General features: G+C 38.5%; 1 protein-coding gene across 1 annotated transcript in view; it reads left to right on the top strand.

Moving 5' to 3' along the window:
• CTTNBP2 (cortactin binding protein 2) overlaps nt 1-13002 on the top strand; it is a gene marked incomplete at both ends in the record, with an annotated part of 163792 nt that overhangs the window by 75771 nt on the left and 75019 nt on the right. Inside the window, 2 exons of the mRNA XM_080701723.1 lie at nt 4144-5806; nt 11980-12183. Coding sequence (XP_080557849.1) covers nt 4144-5806; nt 11980-12183 — 1867 coding nt within the window. The remainder of the gene's footprint in view (nt 1-4143; nt 5807-11979; nt 12184-13002) is intronic.

Below are 13002 nucleotides of genomic sequence, written 5' to 3'. Positions count from 1 at the left end.
CAACCTTGTTGCCTTTTTTTAATTTCATAGGGACAAAATATTAGATGTTTCATAATTAAATATAATATTGGCTATGCTTTTTATAGATACCCTTTACTCATTAAGGTTTTGTTTTATTCCTTGCTAAAAGTTTTTTTGTTAATCATGAGTGGGTATTGGATTTTGTAAAATGGTTTGTCTGCATCTGTTGACCTCATAATGATTTTTCTGTTTTTCTTTTAACACGGTAAGTTATACAGATTGATTTTTGAATATTAAACTAACTTGAATTCCTGAGGTGAATCTTATTAGGTTACCTTTTTATTACTCTTCCTATGTTTCTGAGTTTGATTTGCCTGTATTTTGCTAAGAGGTTTTGTGTCTGTGTTCAGGAAAGTATTATTTTCTATCAATTAAAAAATAAACATACATTTGACTAGGTTTTGTATGAAAGTGGTTTTTGGTTTAAAACAAAATGAAATTATTTCTTTATTTTTTTTATTCAATACTGGGACTTGAGCCCAGGCGTGTTCTGCCGTTGAGCCCTATTTTTTTCATTTTCTAAATTTTGAAATAGGGTTTCGCTAAGTTGCTGAGACTCGCCTCAAACCTGTGATCCTCCTGTCTAAGGCTTCCACGTACTGGGATTGCAGCTGTGTGCCACCACGCCTGGTTTGGGGGAACGTTTTTCTAATAAATTCGAAATGTTAAAGCCATTCAATTTTCTGTGTCATTTTATGCCAATTGTGTACATTTTTCAGGAGAACTTTAGTTTTTAAAATTGTGTTGAATTTATTGTCACAAATGCTATATTATTCTCCTTTTAATATTTTTTAATCCTATTGTGATCTCCCCTCCTTCATCACTGTTATTTGTAATTTGTGTTTTTTTTCTATTTCTGATCTGAGTTTTAAGCTGTTTAACTAAATTTTAATCTTTTTGATGAGAAACAACTGTTGACTTGTTCATTTCTCTGTAATTTCTATTTCATTGATTTCTTTGTTATTTCTTCTAATTACTTTGTATTTAATTGGCTTATCTTTTCCTAGCTTCTTAAGGTTAGAATTAAGATGAATGATTTAAGGCAATTTCTTTTTTTGTGTGTGTGGTGCTACAGAAATTGAACCTAGGCATTTTACCTCTGAGGTACACTCCAGCCCTATTCTTTTTTTTTTTTTAATTTGGAAGCAGGGTCTCTCCTATGTTGCTATGGCTGACTTCCAACTCTTCGTGTAAGCATTTATAGCCATAAATTTCCCTGTGTCCTTTCACTTTTGCTGCCCTTGGATGCTCTGCTCTCATTGCATCTCCAAAGTTTGGAATGTCCTGTTTCTATTTTCCTTCAGCCCCAACTATATTCTAACTTCCTTTGTGATTTCCTCTTAAACCCTAGTGCTATCTAGAAGTATGCTGTATCACTTTTCAATTTGGGGGTTTCCCACATATACTTTACTTCTAATTTAATTCTTTTGTGGTCAGAGAACATATTTTGCAAGACCTTAGCCTTTTGAAATATACTGTTAGTTTTCAATAACTCAGCAAGTGCTGTAGAAAGACTGTATTCCTCTGTGGCTTGGGGTTATGTATTCTGATCCCTAAACGTCAATAACCAGATGGTTCTTCTGGAGTTATTCAGATCTCTATATGCATACAGACCTTTTCAACCTAGGTTTTTATTTTTTTCCTATGAAAGTAGATTACTGTAAATTTGTTTATTTATTTCTGGCAGAATTTTGCTCTATATATTTTAGCGTTAATTCATCCATTCTTTATGGTATAGCTTCTCTGTATGTAATGTGTTTTATTTCTCTGGCTGCATTTAAGACTATTTTTTCATATTTGTTTTCAGCCAATTTACCATAATGTGCTTAGGTATATGTATTCTGATTTGGGATTGCTGAAATTTATGGATTTGTATAAGACTGTTATTGCCAAAAGTGTACATTTAGGGGGCATTTTTTTCTTCTAAGATATTTCTTCTATTTTCTCTTTCTTTTATTTTCTCTTGGGACATCCAGTTACATGGAAATTAAGCTATATTGTCCTAGAGATCACTGATACGGTGTTTGTTTTTTTCCTTGAATCATTCTGTCCATGTTCTTCAAATTAGATACTTTCTTTTGCAATATTTCAAAATCTTTTTATTCTGCTTTCTCATTTTTCTATTAAACCCATCCTGACTCTAAGGGGAATGGAGCAGAGGATTTTCACAAGAAGGGAAGGCCCAGAAGCACTTGCTTACCACTGATGGATCATGAGTCCCCTTCCTCTATGACCGATAACTAGAAGCTCACTTCAGAAAGTAATGACTCTCTTGAGAATATCTTACAGACTCTGTTCCAGACCCCTAAAAATAAATAAATAAATAAATAAATAAATAAATAAATAAATAAATGAACCATCAAAAGAATAAAGCAAAGGCCAGGCATGGTACTGCACACTTGTAATCCCAGTACTTGGATGGCTGAGACAGGAGGATCGCAGTTTTGAGACTAGCCTCAGCTACTTATTGAGGCCTTCTGCAACTTAGTGAGACCCTGTTTTAAGATAAAGAATAAAAAATAGGTCTGTGGCTATAGCTCAGAGATACAATGCCCTTGGGTTTAATCCCTAGTACCACAAAAAATAAATTAAATAAATAAATAAAGTCATACAACTTTTGTATTGATAAAAGTTAGGTTTAAGGCCAGGCGTGGTGGCGCATGCTTGTAATCCCCGCACTTGGGAGGCGGAGACAGGAGCATCACGCAGGTTCGAAGCCAGCCGCGCTGCCGTGAGAAACCCTGTTTCCAAACAAAAAAAATATATATATAAAAATAGGTCTGGGAGTGTAGCCCGGAGGTAGAAGGGTTTCCAGGAACCCCAGTACCACCAAAAAAAAAAAAAAAAAAAAGAGTTAGGTTTATACTATCCTGTAGTCAGTTAAGTGTGCAATAGATAGCACTATGCCAATTTTTATAAAACTCATTTAAAATGCTTTATTGCAAATAGGTACTAATCATCTTCTGAGCTGTTGGAAAAATGGCACTGATAAACTTGCTAAGCACAGGATTGCCATGGACCTTGAACCTTAAAACAGACAGTATCTGCAAAACATAATGAAATCAGGTGTGATGAAAGGAAGTATGCTTGTATACCTAGAGGAGAGGAAAAAGCCCTTTCCCCACCTGTAACCAGCTAGCTCTCCTTTAGCCTCTGGGAGCTATTAAGCCCATGTGGACCATCAGTGGAAGGTCACATTAGCTGGGCAGGTGAGGCAAGTGGTCATCCTGATGACTGTACCCCACTCCAGGTGTGTCCATCATTCATGGCTTCCTCACAAAGGAAGTTCTCGAGAGAAGAGAGAAAGCTGTAGGGATGTGTTAGAATAGTGAGGTCTGAGTTATTTCTGTGAAACATCATTCATTCATTCAGCAAATTATTAAGCACTATTGGGTGCCATCTGCTGTTCTAGGTGTTGGGGACATAGTAATCATGTCACAGTCCCGGCTGTCATGAGCTTGTATCACTTTGAAGGGATAAGGAAGGTATAAGGGGTTTTGACTGATTTTTTTCAACAGGGTGCTGAGGACATGCTTCACTGTGAAGTTAGTAGTTGAGCTAAGTCTTGTAAGAACAAAAGAAGCCAGGCTTTTGTGTTGTTGGGTGCATATTAGAAAACCTTAGCGCCGGGTGTGGTGGCACATGCTTGTAATCCCCGCGCTTGGGAGGCGGAGACAGGAGGATCGCGCAGGTTCGAAGCCAGCGCGCTGGCTTAAGAGACCCTGTTTCAAAAATATAAAATAGGTCTGGGAGTGTAGCCCGGAGGTAGAAGGGCTTCCAGGAACCCCAGTACCACCAAAGAGAGAGAGAGAGAGAGAGAGAGAGAGAGAGAGAGAGAGAGAGAAAGAAAGAAAACCTTAGCAAGGCATGGTGGCACACACTTGTAACTCCAGCATTTGGGAGGCTGAGACAGGAGAATCACTGTTCGAGGACAGCCTCAGCTACTTAGTGAGACCCTTTGCAACTCAATGAGACCCTGTTTCAAAATAAAGAATACAAAAACAGTGCTGAGGGTGTAGCATGGAGGTAGAATGACCCTGAGTTTCATCCCCAGTACCGCAAAAATAAAATAAAAACAATACTCAGCATATTAACCTGGGTCTTCCCGTGAATGTCTTCCAGCTTGAAATGGAAAAGCTTCAGCTCCAAGCCCTGGAGCAAGAGCACAAGCAACTGGCCGCCCGCCTGGAGGAGGAGCGGGGCAAGAACAAGCACGTGGTGCTTATGCTCGTGAAGGAGTGCAAGCAGCTCTCGGGCAGAGTCATAGAGGAGGCTCAGAAGCTGGAGGAGGTGATGGCCAAACTGGAGGAGGAGAAGAAGAAGATGAGCCAGTTGGAGGAGGAGCTCTCCGCCGAGAAACGGAGAAGCACAGACATGGAGGCTCAGATGGAAAAGCAGCTCTCTGAGTTTGATACTGAACGGGAGCAACTGCGTGCCAAGCTGAACCGCGAAGAAGCCCACACCACTGACCTCAAAGAGGAAATAGATAAGATGAAGAAGATGATCGAGCAGCTGAAAAGGGGAAGTGACAGCAAACCCAGCCTCTCTCTCCCCCGGAAGACGAAAGATCGGCGTTCGGTTTCCATATCTGTGGGAACAGAAGGACCTGTGACGAGGTCTGCTGCGTGCCAGACAGACCTAGCAACAGAAAGCACTGAGCACGTGAAGAAGCTGCCTTTGACTGTGCCTGTAAAGCCTTCCACAGGGAGCCCTCTGGCTTCTGCAAACACAAAAGGGACCCTTTGTACCAGTGCTGCATCGGTCAGACCAGGTATCGACAGACAGGCTTCCCACGGCGACTTGACCAGCTCCTCTGGACCCACCCTCCCTCCTCCAAGTGCAAACAGAATTGAAGAAAATGGACCAAGCACTGGCTCAACACCCGATCTAACAAGTAGCGCACCCCCAGCTCCCGGTAACGCTGCCCCTCCTGTGGCTCCAGCACCCAGCCCAGCTCCTCAGAGCCACTCGCAAGCCCCGCCTATGCACAGTTTACACTCACCGTCTGCCAATGCCTCTTTGCTTCCAGGTCTAAACCCGCGAATCCAAGCAGCTAGATTTAGATTTCAGGGCAACGCTAACGACCCAGACCAAAACGGAAACATGACCCAAAGTCCTCCATCCAGAGATGTCTCTCCTACAAGTCGTGACAACCTAGTGGCCAAACAGCTAGCTCGAAATACTGTGACCCAAGCCCTGTCAAGATTTACAAGCCCTCAAGCAGCGAGTCCATCCCCCAGACCTGGAGCATCTCCCTCGGGGGACGGTGGCACCTACCCTCCAGTTGGTCGGACTGGTTTAAAGACTCCCAGTGCAGCACGAGTTGACAGAGGAAACCCTCCTCCTATCCCTCCAAAAAAGCCAGGGCTCTCCCAGACTCCTTCTCCACCACACCCCCAACTCAAGGTCATTATGGATAGCAGTAGGGCCTCCAGTGTAGGAGCCAAAGTCGATAGCAAAATTGGGGCTTCGTCTCCTCCCTCCAACTTGCCCCAAGGGAACAGGGTAATAAACGAGGAGAACATTCCTAAATCATCCTCCCCTCAGCTGCCACCAAAACCATCCATAGATTTAACTGTGGCGCCGGCGGGCTGTGCCGTCTCAGCCCTGGCCACGTCTCAGGTGGGTGCCCGGCCTGCTGCAACCCCCGGACAGAACCAACCTGCATGTCCCGACAGTCCCCTTGCCATTCCCACCACCACTGCCTCTTGCTCTTCCATAAACCCTGTTAGTGCTCCATCCTGTGGCCCACGTGGCTCAGACAGCCTCCTGGTAACGGCATCAGGTAAAGGGATTGAATATTGCAATCTTCTCTAAGAATGTGGCCTCTTTCCTCACTGTCTTCATTTTCTTCACGCTGCCTTCAAACTTATTTTATTTTTTTTCCTATTTCTTTCCTCTCTTTTTTTTTGTAATTTTTTTTAAAGGTTCCGGGGTATGGTGATTCATCTTGCTCTATGAATTGTGGTTTCATTATACAAAGTTCTTTCTTCTTTGAAAATAACCTAAAGAGTGGTTTAGGAGACCATTAATTTAGACTAAAACATTTTCATGGGAGGAAACAGTATCCCTTCTTATTAAATATTTATCTCACAAGATCTCAATATTAATGGATCATTATCAGACAGTGGATGTTCAGTTCTATTCCCTCCGGGATGACATTAAAAAGATCCTTTCAAGTCATGCACTGCTCTGGATTATCAAATTGATTAGGTTTGTTCTGTAATTGCTAGATTCTAAGTCTTAATATCAGTTTGGTGTCAAGATTTTTTTCTTTACCCTCAAAAATGGAGTGTGAATGTTTATAAATCTCTGTTCTAAGTTTAGTTCATTTCAAAGGCATTTACCCTATTTTAAGCTACCAACACATGAGCGCAGATGGATAACAGCACGTGGGCTGTATTGGGAAAGGTTTCCATTACAGATGTGTTTGTGAAGTCACTGAAATCTGGGACTGTTCAACAAAAAAGAACTCAACTTTTTCCTTTTCGTTATACATTGCTAGAGGAAGCATTGCTTTTTATTTATATGATTGAGTTAGATAGATCTTTATGGGTTTTGGTTTCGTGGTGCTGGGATAAAAACCAGGGCCTCACACATGCAAGGCAAACGCTCTACCACTGAGCTACACCCTAACCCTGGATTTGTTCTCTGTCGAAGCAAATATGGCTCTAACATAAGGTTATGGTATCAAAGCTCTGTTGGCACTTTGGAGAAGTCTCTCGTCTCAGTGGTTAGCAGATAGCATTGGTTCTAAAGTAAGCCAACTTTAAAAATTAAAATTTGAAGAGTATCACATTTGAAACTTGGAGTCATGAGATTTTGAAAAACAGCCCTGTACTTGCTGATTTTCAGGTAATGAGACCACTAGAACTTATCCTAGGCTATCTCCTTGAAATTAAACTCTTTGATGGGCCATCTCCGTATCTGGAGGGTCAGAACTGAAAATTGGAAACAGCATAGGCTTTGAAGTTACTAAAATCTCTGTCAAAATTTGGTCTTTGCCATTGACAAGTGCATGGTGGAGGATTTTTCTCTCACTGAGCAAGTTTTCTCTTCCTTAGTATAGAGCTTACACTCCTCGTAGGGGAGAGTGGCTGGTAGTAAGAAGATCAAATATGCTAACAAGTCACAGAGCATGACGCTGAGCTTGGAACAGCATGAGTAGGTGATGTTATTGCCTCAGGGATATTGTTGCTTATAGATTTTTTGAGAATTACCTTTAGAACTGACATTGGTATTATTATTTTTTTTTTATTTTTATTTTTTTTTTGGTGGTACTGGGGTTCTTGGAAACCCTTCTACCTCTGGGCTACACTCCCAGACCTATTTTATATGTATTATTTTGAGATGTCTTTACAAGCATTAATAATCTATACTTTTAAATTAAAAATGGCATTAATGAGCTGGACAGCCCTTTTTGTGGCCTGGAAAAATGTTGGTTATTTCTCACAAATTAAGCCCACCCTCAAAAGAGTTTTTATTGTACTATTTGAGAGAATTAGAGAAGACTGTAAGATCTTTAGGTTGTTCAAGAGGCACCAAATGTTTGACATAACTGTATCGAGTCTAAAATAGAATCTACCTCCCAAGGGATATAAATATTGTCAGTGTTTTGAGAATTCAAAGCCATCTGTTGTTTGATACCTTGAAGCTCTGCAGTTGTTGCCTTGGTCATCCCTGTGGTCCAGGGTCCAGCCACAGATGCCTTTAGTTCCAACAGAACAGCTTTAAAACAGCCTCTATGACTGGGGATCATTTTGTCCAACAGGATTCTAAGTTATATTTTCAAAGATGGATAGTTCTTAATCCATTATACACTCACTACAACAACCTATCTAGGATAGAGTGGATTTGGATAAAGGAGCCAGAACTCCAATGAAAAATGGCCTTTGCTTCTCTCCAGAGAGCCTAAGAGATTTATAGATAATGGTTCCAAAGAAATAGTAGCCTTCAAAGATATGTGACACTGATTCCTTGTTTTCCATTCTTTGACTTTACAATTTAGCCAAATATGATTAGAACTTTGCAGGCTCCTCTTTGGTGGAATAACAGGTTTTTGCACCATTTGATTATAAGATGTATCTTCTTTGTGGAAAAGGAAGGCACTATCTTTAGGTCCTTCAGCAAATGTTCACTGAGCACCTCTTCATTTTTTTTAGGGAATAAATATGCTATTGCAATTACACAATAGGGGTGTATAATGGTATAATTCATCTGTGGATGTATGTCAGCCAGAACTTTCCAAATGAAATAAAGGATTTCAATTCCACATTCCATTTAGATTACCCCCCAATTTTTTTTTTTTTTAATTTTGGTTTGTATGGTGCTGAGGATGGACAGGGCCTCATGCATGCTAGGTGAGTGCTCTACCACTGAGCTGTCCCCAGCCCGGTTGCCCAAATTTTGCTATCAAGCTTATTGCAATTTGGAAATACCAGAGCTCCCTGCATCCCGCTTCTTAACCTGGCTATGCCTGGGCGAGATTGTTCCTCTCCAGGTCTTAAGTCCTTTGGAAGTTATTGATCTTCTAAATATCTACTGAAACCATTGTAGTTGCTAGGAGCAGTGTGTGGAGACAGAGCACAATGGCCAAACACCTGGCTGGTGTCTGTTCCCATTCTCATAATCAAAGGTGCACTGAACTGAGTCTAAGAAGGCAGAAATTAGTCTATTTCTACCCCTTTCAAGGTACCACCTGGAAGAACAAATTATCTCTGAGCTATTAAATTTGACACCTAAACACAAATGCACAGAGCCAAAAACTAGTAGTATTTTCAAACCAAAGGATGTCCTAAGCTTGCCTGATGAATTTTAAAGATTCAATTTACTACCTCTCCCTCCTTGGTGAACTACTTGATGCCATGATCTTTCAAAATTCTGAAATCCTGTGTGTCATGGCAACTTCTTTCTCTGACAGTTACAAGTCAGTCAAAGCTCAGAGGAGAACTGAGAGTGAAAGAAGTTACCATTGTAATGGATCACACTGCAAATGACCCCGGACTCTATTGGCAGCTTTCATGGCCAAATGTTCAGTTGCAAAATAATGCTTAACATTCTAAATGAATTAGAATGTCCTGTTCCTCCTGAACCTGTCAAATGAACACATGCCATTTGCTCTACGAACAGAATCCTAAAGCAGAAATCTCTTCAGGCAGCTGAGTTCCCATACCCTTGGAATTTTTTTTTTTTCTATTTCCTTTTGTTGTTGTTTTTACTTTGGCACATTTTACTTAATTTGGTTTAGGCTGTTTTTACACCTTAAACATATATTCTAAAAATTATTCTCACTTATGATTGGCTGGAAGGCTAAATCAGAAAACAAGGATGATCTGGGCTATGACATTAACCTTCTCCGCCCTCTGAAGCTGATGCCGGAAGCTGTCCTTGACTCCTCTTTCCTCTGTTGGCTGCATGTCCTGTCTGTACCCTTTATGGCCTTGTGCTGCCTGATGCTCACCTTTACTAACATTTGCTTATGACACTGCGAAGCCGAATGCCTTTCTCTAACGTCATTAGACAATGTGCGAACATGGGTCTGTTTGTCATCACTAAACCAGTTAACTAAATATTACCCTTTTTATTCTTGTCCGGCATTTCAGATGAACAATCTAGCCTCGTGGTGACCTTTCATTTTTCCCCCATATTTGCAGCAGGGTTGATTAGAATAAGTTTGTGCTAGAGAATATTAGAAATGATAGTAGATGTTTAATGTTTATTTAAAGTTTAAGACTATGTGGTGTTCATAAGGCATTTTTCTTTTGTAAAGATGTTAGAAATATTTTGTAGTCCTCTAAAAAAATACGTGGACATATTTTATGTAGTTCAGTAGAACAGGAAGAGAGCTAGCAGACCTTGAGTGGTCTAAAGATTGAGAGAAAAATTGAGTAAATGTTTTATTTTTCAGATAAGATGAAAGATTTCCCAGGAAATATCCATAATTGAATATTCTCATATAAAACAGTTGGAAGTTGTCTTTATTTTTAAATTGTCTCTTCACAAAGCTTGGAATTGTGATTAAAAAGATAAAAACAAAACCCAAAAGAATAGCAGACTGTTTAATACATACATATTAGTATTCATAAAAGAATATCAATAATCTAGACCCATTGGATGAGATCTAAAGAGAGAGGGAGAGGAAGAGACAGATGCTGGGAGCATGAGCCCCATTCCCTCCTGTTCTGTGAGGACTATGCTCTGATACCTTCCTATTGCCTGCGGTTTGCTTTATCGTCAAGGTTTCATACCTTGGTGTTTATAATTTCTCTATTTATCATCCATTTCTAATAAGTACTGATTTAATTTTTGTGGGCCTGTTTTTTTTGTTTTGTTTGTTTGTTTTTAAGAAAATACAAAAGGTAAAATGTACCAGAGAGGAGCCTTCTTGTAAGTATGAAGTCAAAATACTACTTTTGTAAGAAGACCTAATAATATAAATGGGAAAATATCATAAAGATTAAATAAATGTTGAAACTTATGAGTATCTTAACTTTATCATTGTAGTCCTAATAGGGATAAATAAAATAAAATATCTGTGGACTCAAATAATTGATTATAAAAGTATAATATCCAGCTTTAAATATCAGTGTAGTATTTGTACAAATGCCTTTATTTTGTTTTATTCTGCAAAAAAATTTTCAAATAATGAGAATTTCTTTGACCTGTGTCCTTTTAACATTTATTTAAACAATTTAAGGCTGATAGCTTAGATTTTAATCATAACAATTGAGTACTACCAACATATTAATGTAGTATCCATGTTTCTAGAATATTATCCTGACATTTAATATGCAGGACACATAACATCTTCGTGTATTGTGTTTTATTAAGTGGAATGTTACCATATGTATGTGGAAAGTGTGCCCTGAGAAATGTTGTGCTCATGTGCACAACATAACTTAGAGATATTATGGCTCTATAAATAAAAAAACAATGACTTATTTTGAAAACATACAATATTTAAGCCTAAAAGACACAAATACATACATATATATACATATATATTTATACACATAAACATATTGCATTAAATAAACATTTTTACTTTACTGTTTTTACAGCCTTTTGATCAAGGAAGAATTCAGAAAATATTCCATGCTATATGCAACCGACTTCATACACTTAACAGATTCTCTTCTAAAGCTGCTAAATACTGATAAGAAATATCTAACCAGGATAACTCATGATTTTTGTTAAAACTGTATGGTAGAGTGTCCTGTTTTGTTGACTGATTAAAAGTTTGTTAGACCTGTTATAAAGATGGCTTGATGATAGTATTCAAAATTGTTATTGAATATTTATGCTGATATATTCTAGATCCAGTTATTCATGTTATATTTTTTGTTAGCTCTTAATATTGAATTGTAGGTGGCACCTGTTATTTTAATTCCCAAGTAAGTGAACCTAAGGAATACACATAGAAGCCTTAACAGTGTTAAGCTCATCTTAATAGTTTGTGTAAAACTTATCATTAATTACCTTGGAGACCTTGTTGAGAAAGGAAAATCCTTGTTTCTCACTGTCTACCTTATACTTAAAAGTATCAGTTTACAGATTGATGTTAAAATTGAGGAAATCCTTAGATAATTTTAAAATTCAAATTGTTTTGAAATCTTGAAGAATGTAGATTTTTAAAACATGACAGCCATCTTAGTTTTCTAAAATGAATTATGACTTTAACACTTAACTATGCAAGACTGACAACTAAATATAATTTGTCACCACCTAAGTTAATCTAATTAGCAGCAGATGTAAATCTGAAATAACAGTTCAGAATTGTGCTAAGAAAATATTAACAGATTGATAATGTTAGAGACCACATAATCGTCTAGAAATACATGTTCGTGTGTGTGTGTGTGTGTGTGTGTGTGTGTGTGTGTGTGTGTTTCAGAAAAGAATGATAGTATCTGTTACTTGTCCTTGCTCTTACTCTCTAATAAGGATCAATTTAACCTACAGGCTGGTCACCCTCCCTAACCCCTTTGTTAATGAGTGGTGGTCCTGCCCCCCTGGCTGGCAGGCCCACCCTTCTTCAGCAAGCTGCTGCCCAGGGAAATGTCACTTTATTATCAATGCTGCTTAATGAAGAAGGACTGGACATTAATTACTCCTGTGAAGATGGCCATTCTGCCTTGTATTCTGCTGCTAAGAATGGACATACAGGTAAAGATACCTTGCCATACCACACATCTGCAAAAGGATGGTGGGACAAAAGTGCCTGCAATGACTGTAATGAGAACAATACTCATTTTGGTTTCAAATGTCTCTTATAGGTGGTGGTGGATTTTTTTTAATGAAATTTAAATTTTTTAAAACATTAAAGAATCTAAATTGTAAAGGTCTTTAATGTAAAACTATTATACTGCAGCTAGATTTATGCACAATGGGATGCATTATGCATGTAGAAATTTGAAGCACATTTTAGAATAAGGCTGTCCATCTGTGATCATTTTGCTCAGGATAAAAGAACTCTAATTTGTCAGAAATACCTGAGGTGGAAGAAAGTCACAAGCATCAGGGATTGGGGGAATGCTACAGTTAGTAGTTATAAAGAATCATGGTCTGAAAGTGTTCTGTAGTAGCAATAATTTATAGTTACTTGGATTTTTTCAGAGAACTGAAAAATTACATAACTATAAATGACATATTCATGAAGATGGGGAATTATTCTTGTTCTTTAAAATGCAAATCTGTAGTTAAATATACTAAAACATATGGTAGTGCAGAAAAAAGAGATAATTTGACTGCCAGTACAAAATCAAATAGCATTGCATATGTGAGCCATATGATTGCCGATTAACTCAGATACGTGGAAGATTCTGGCAAGTTAAGATGGCTCAGTAGTTTTAACGCGCATTGGAAGTCTTTACTTCAAAAGCACTGTGGGAATTTTCTTGGAGATAGAAAATTAAATCTAGACCATAACACAAAGAACATGACACAAGGTCTGGTGAGATTTACACCTAAGCTGGAGAGCTTTCT

Source organism: Muscardinus avellanarius (assembly GCF_963383645.1).
Source record: "Muscardinus avellanarius genome assembly, chromosome: 9".
In the NCBI taxonomy this organism is placed as follows: domain Eukaryota; kingdom Metazoa; phylum Chordata; class Mammalia; order Rodentia; family Gliridae; genus Muscardinus; species Muscardinus avellanarius.
Note: the sequence above shows the minus strand (reverse complement) of the source record. Positions and strands in the feature narration are given on the sequence as shown.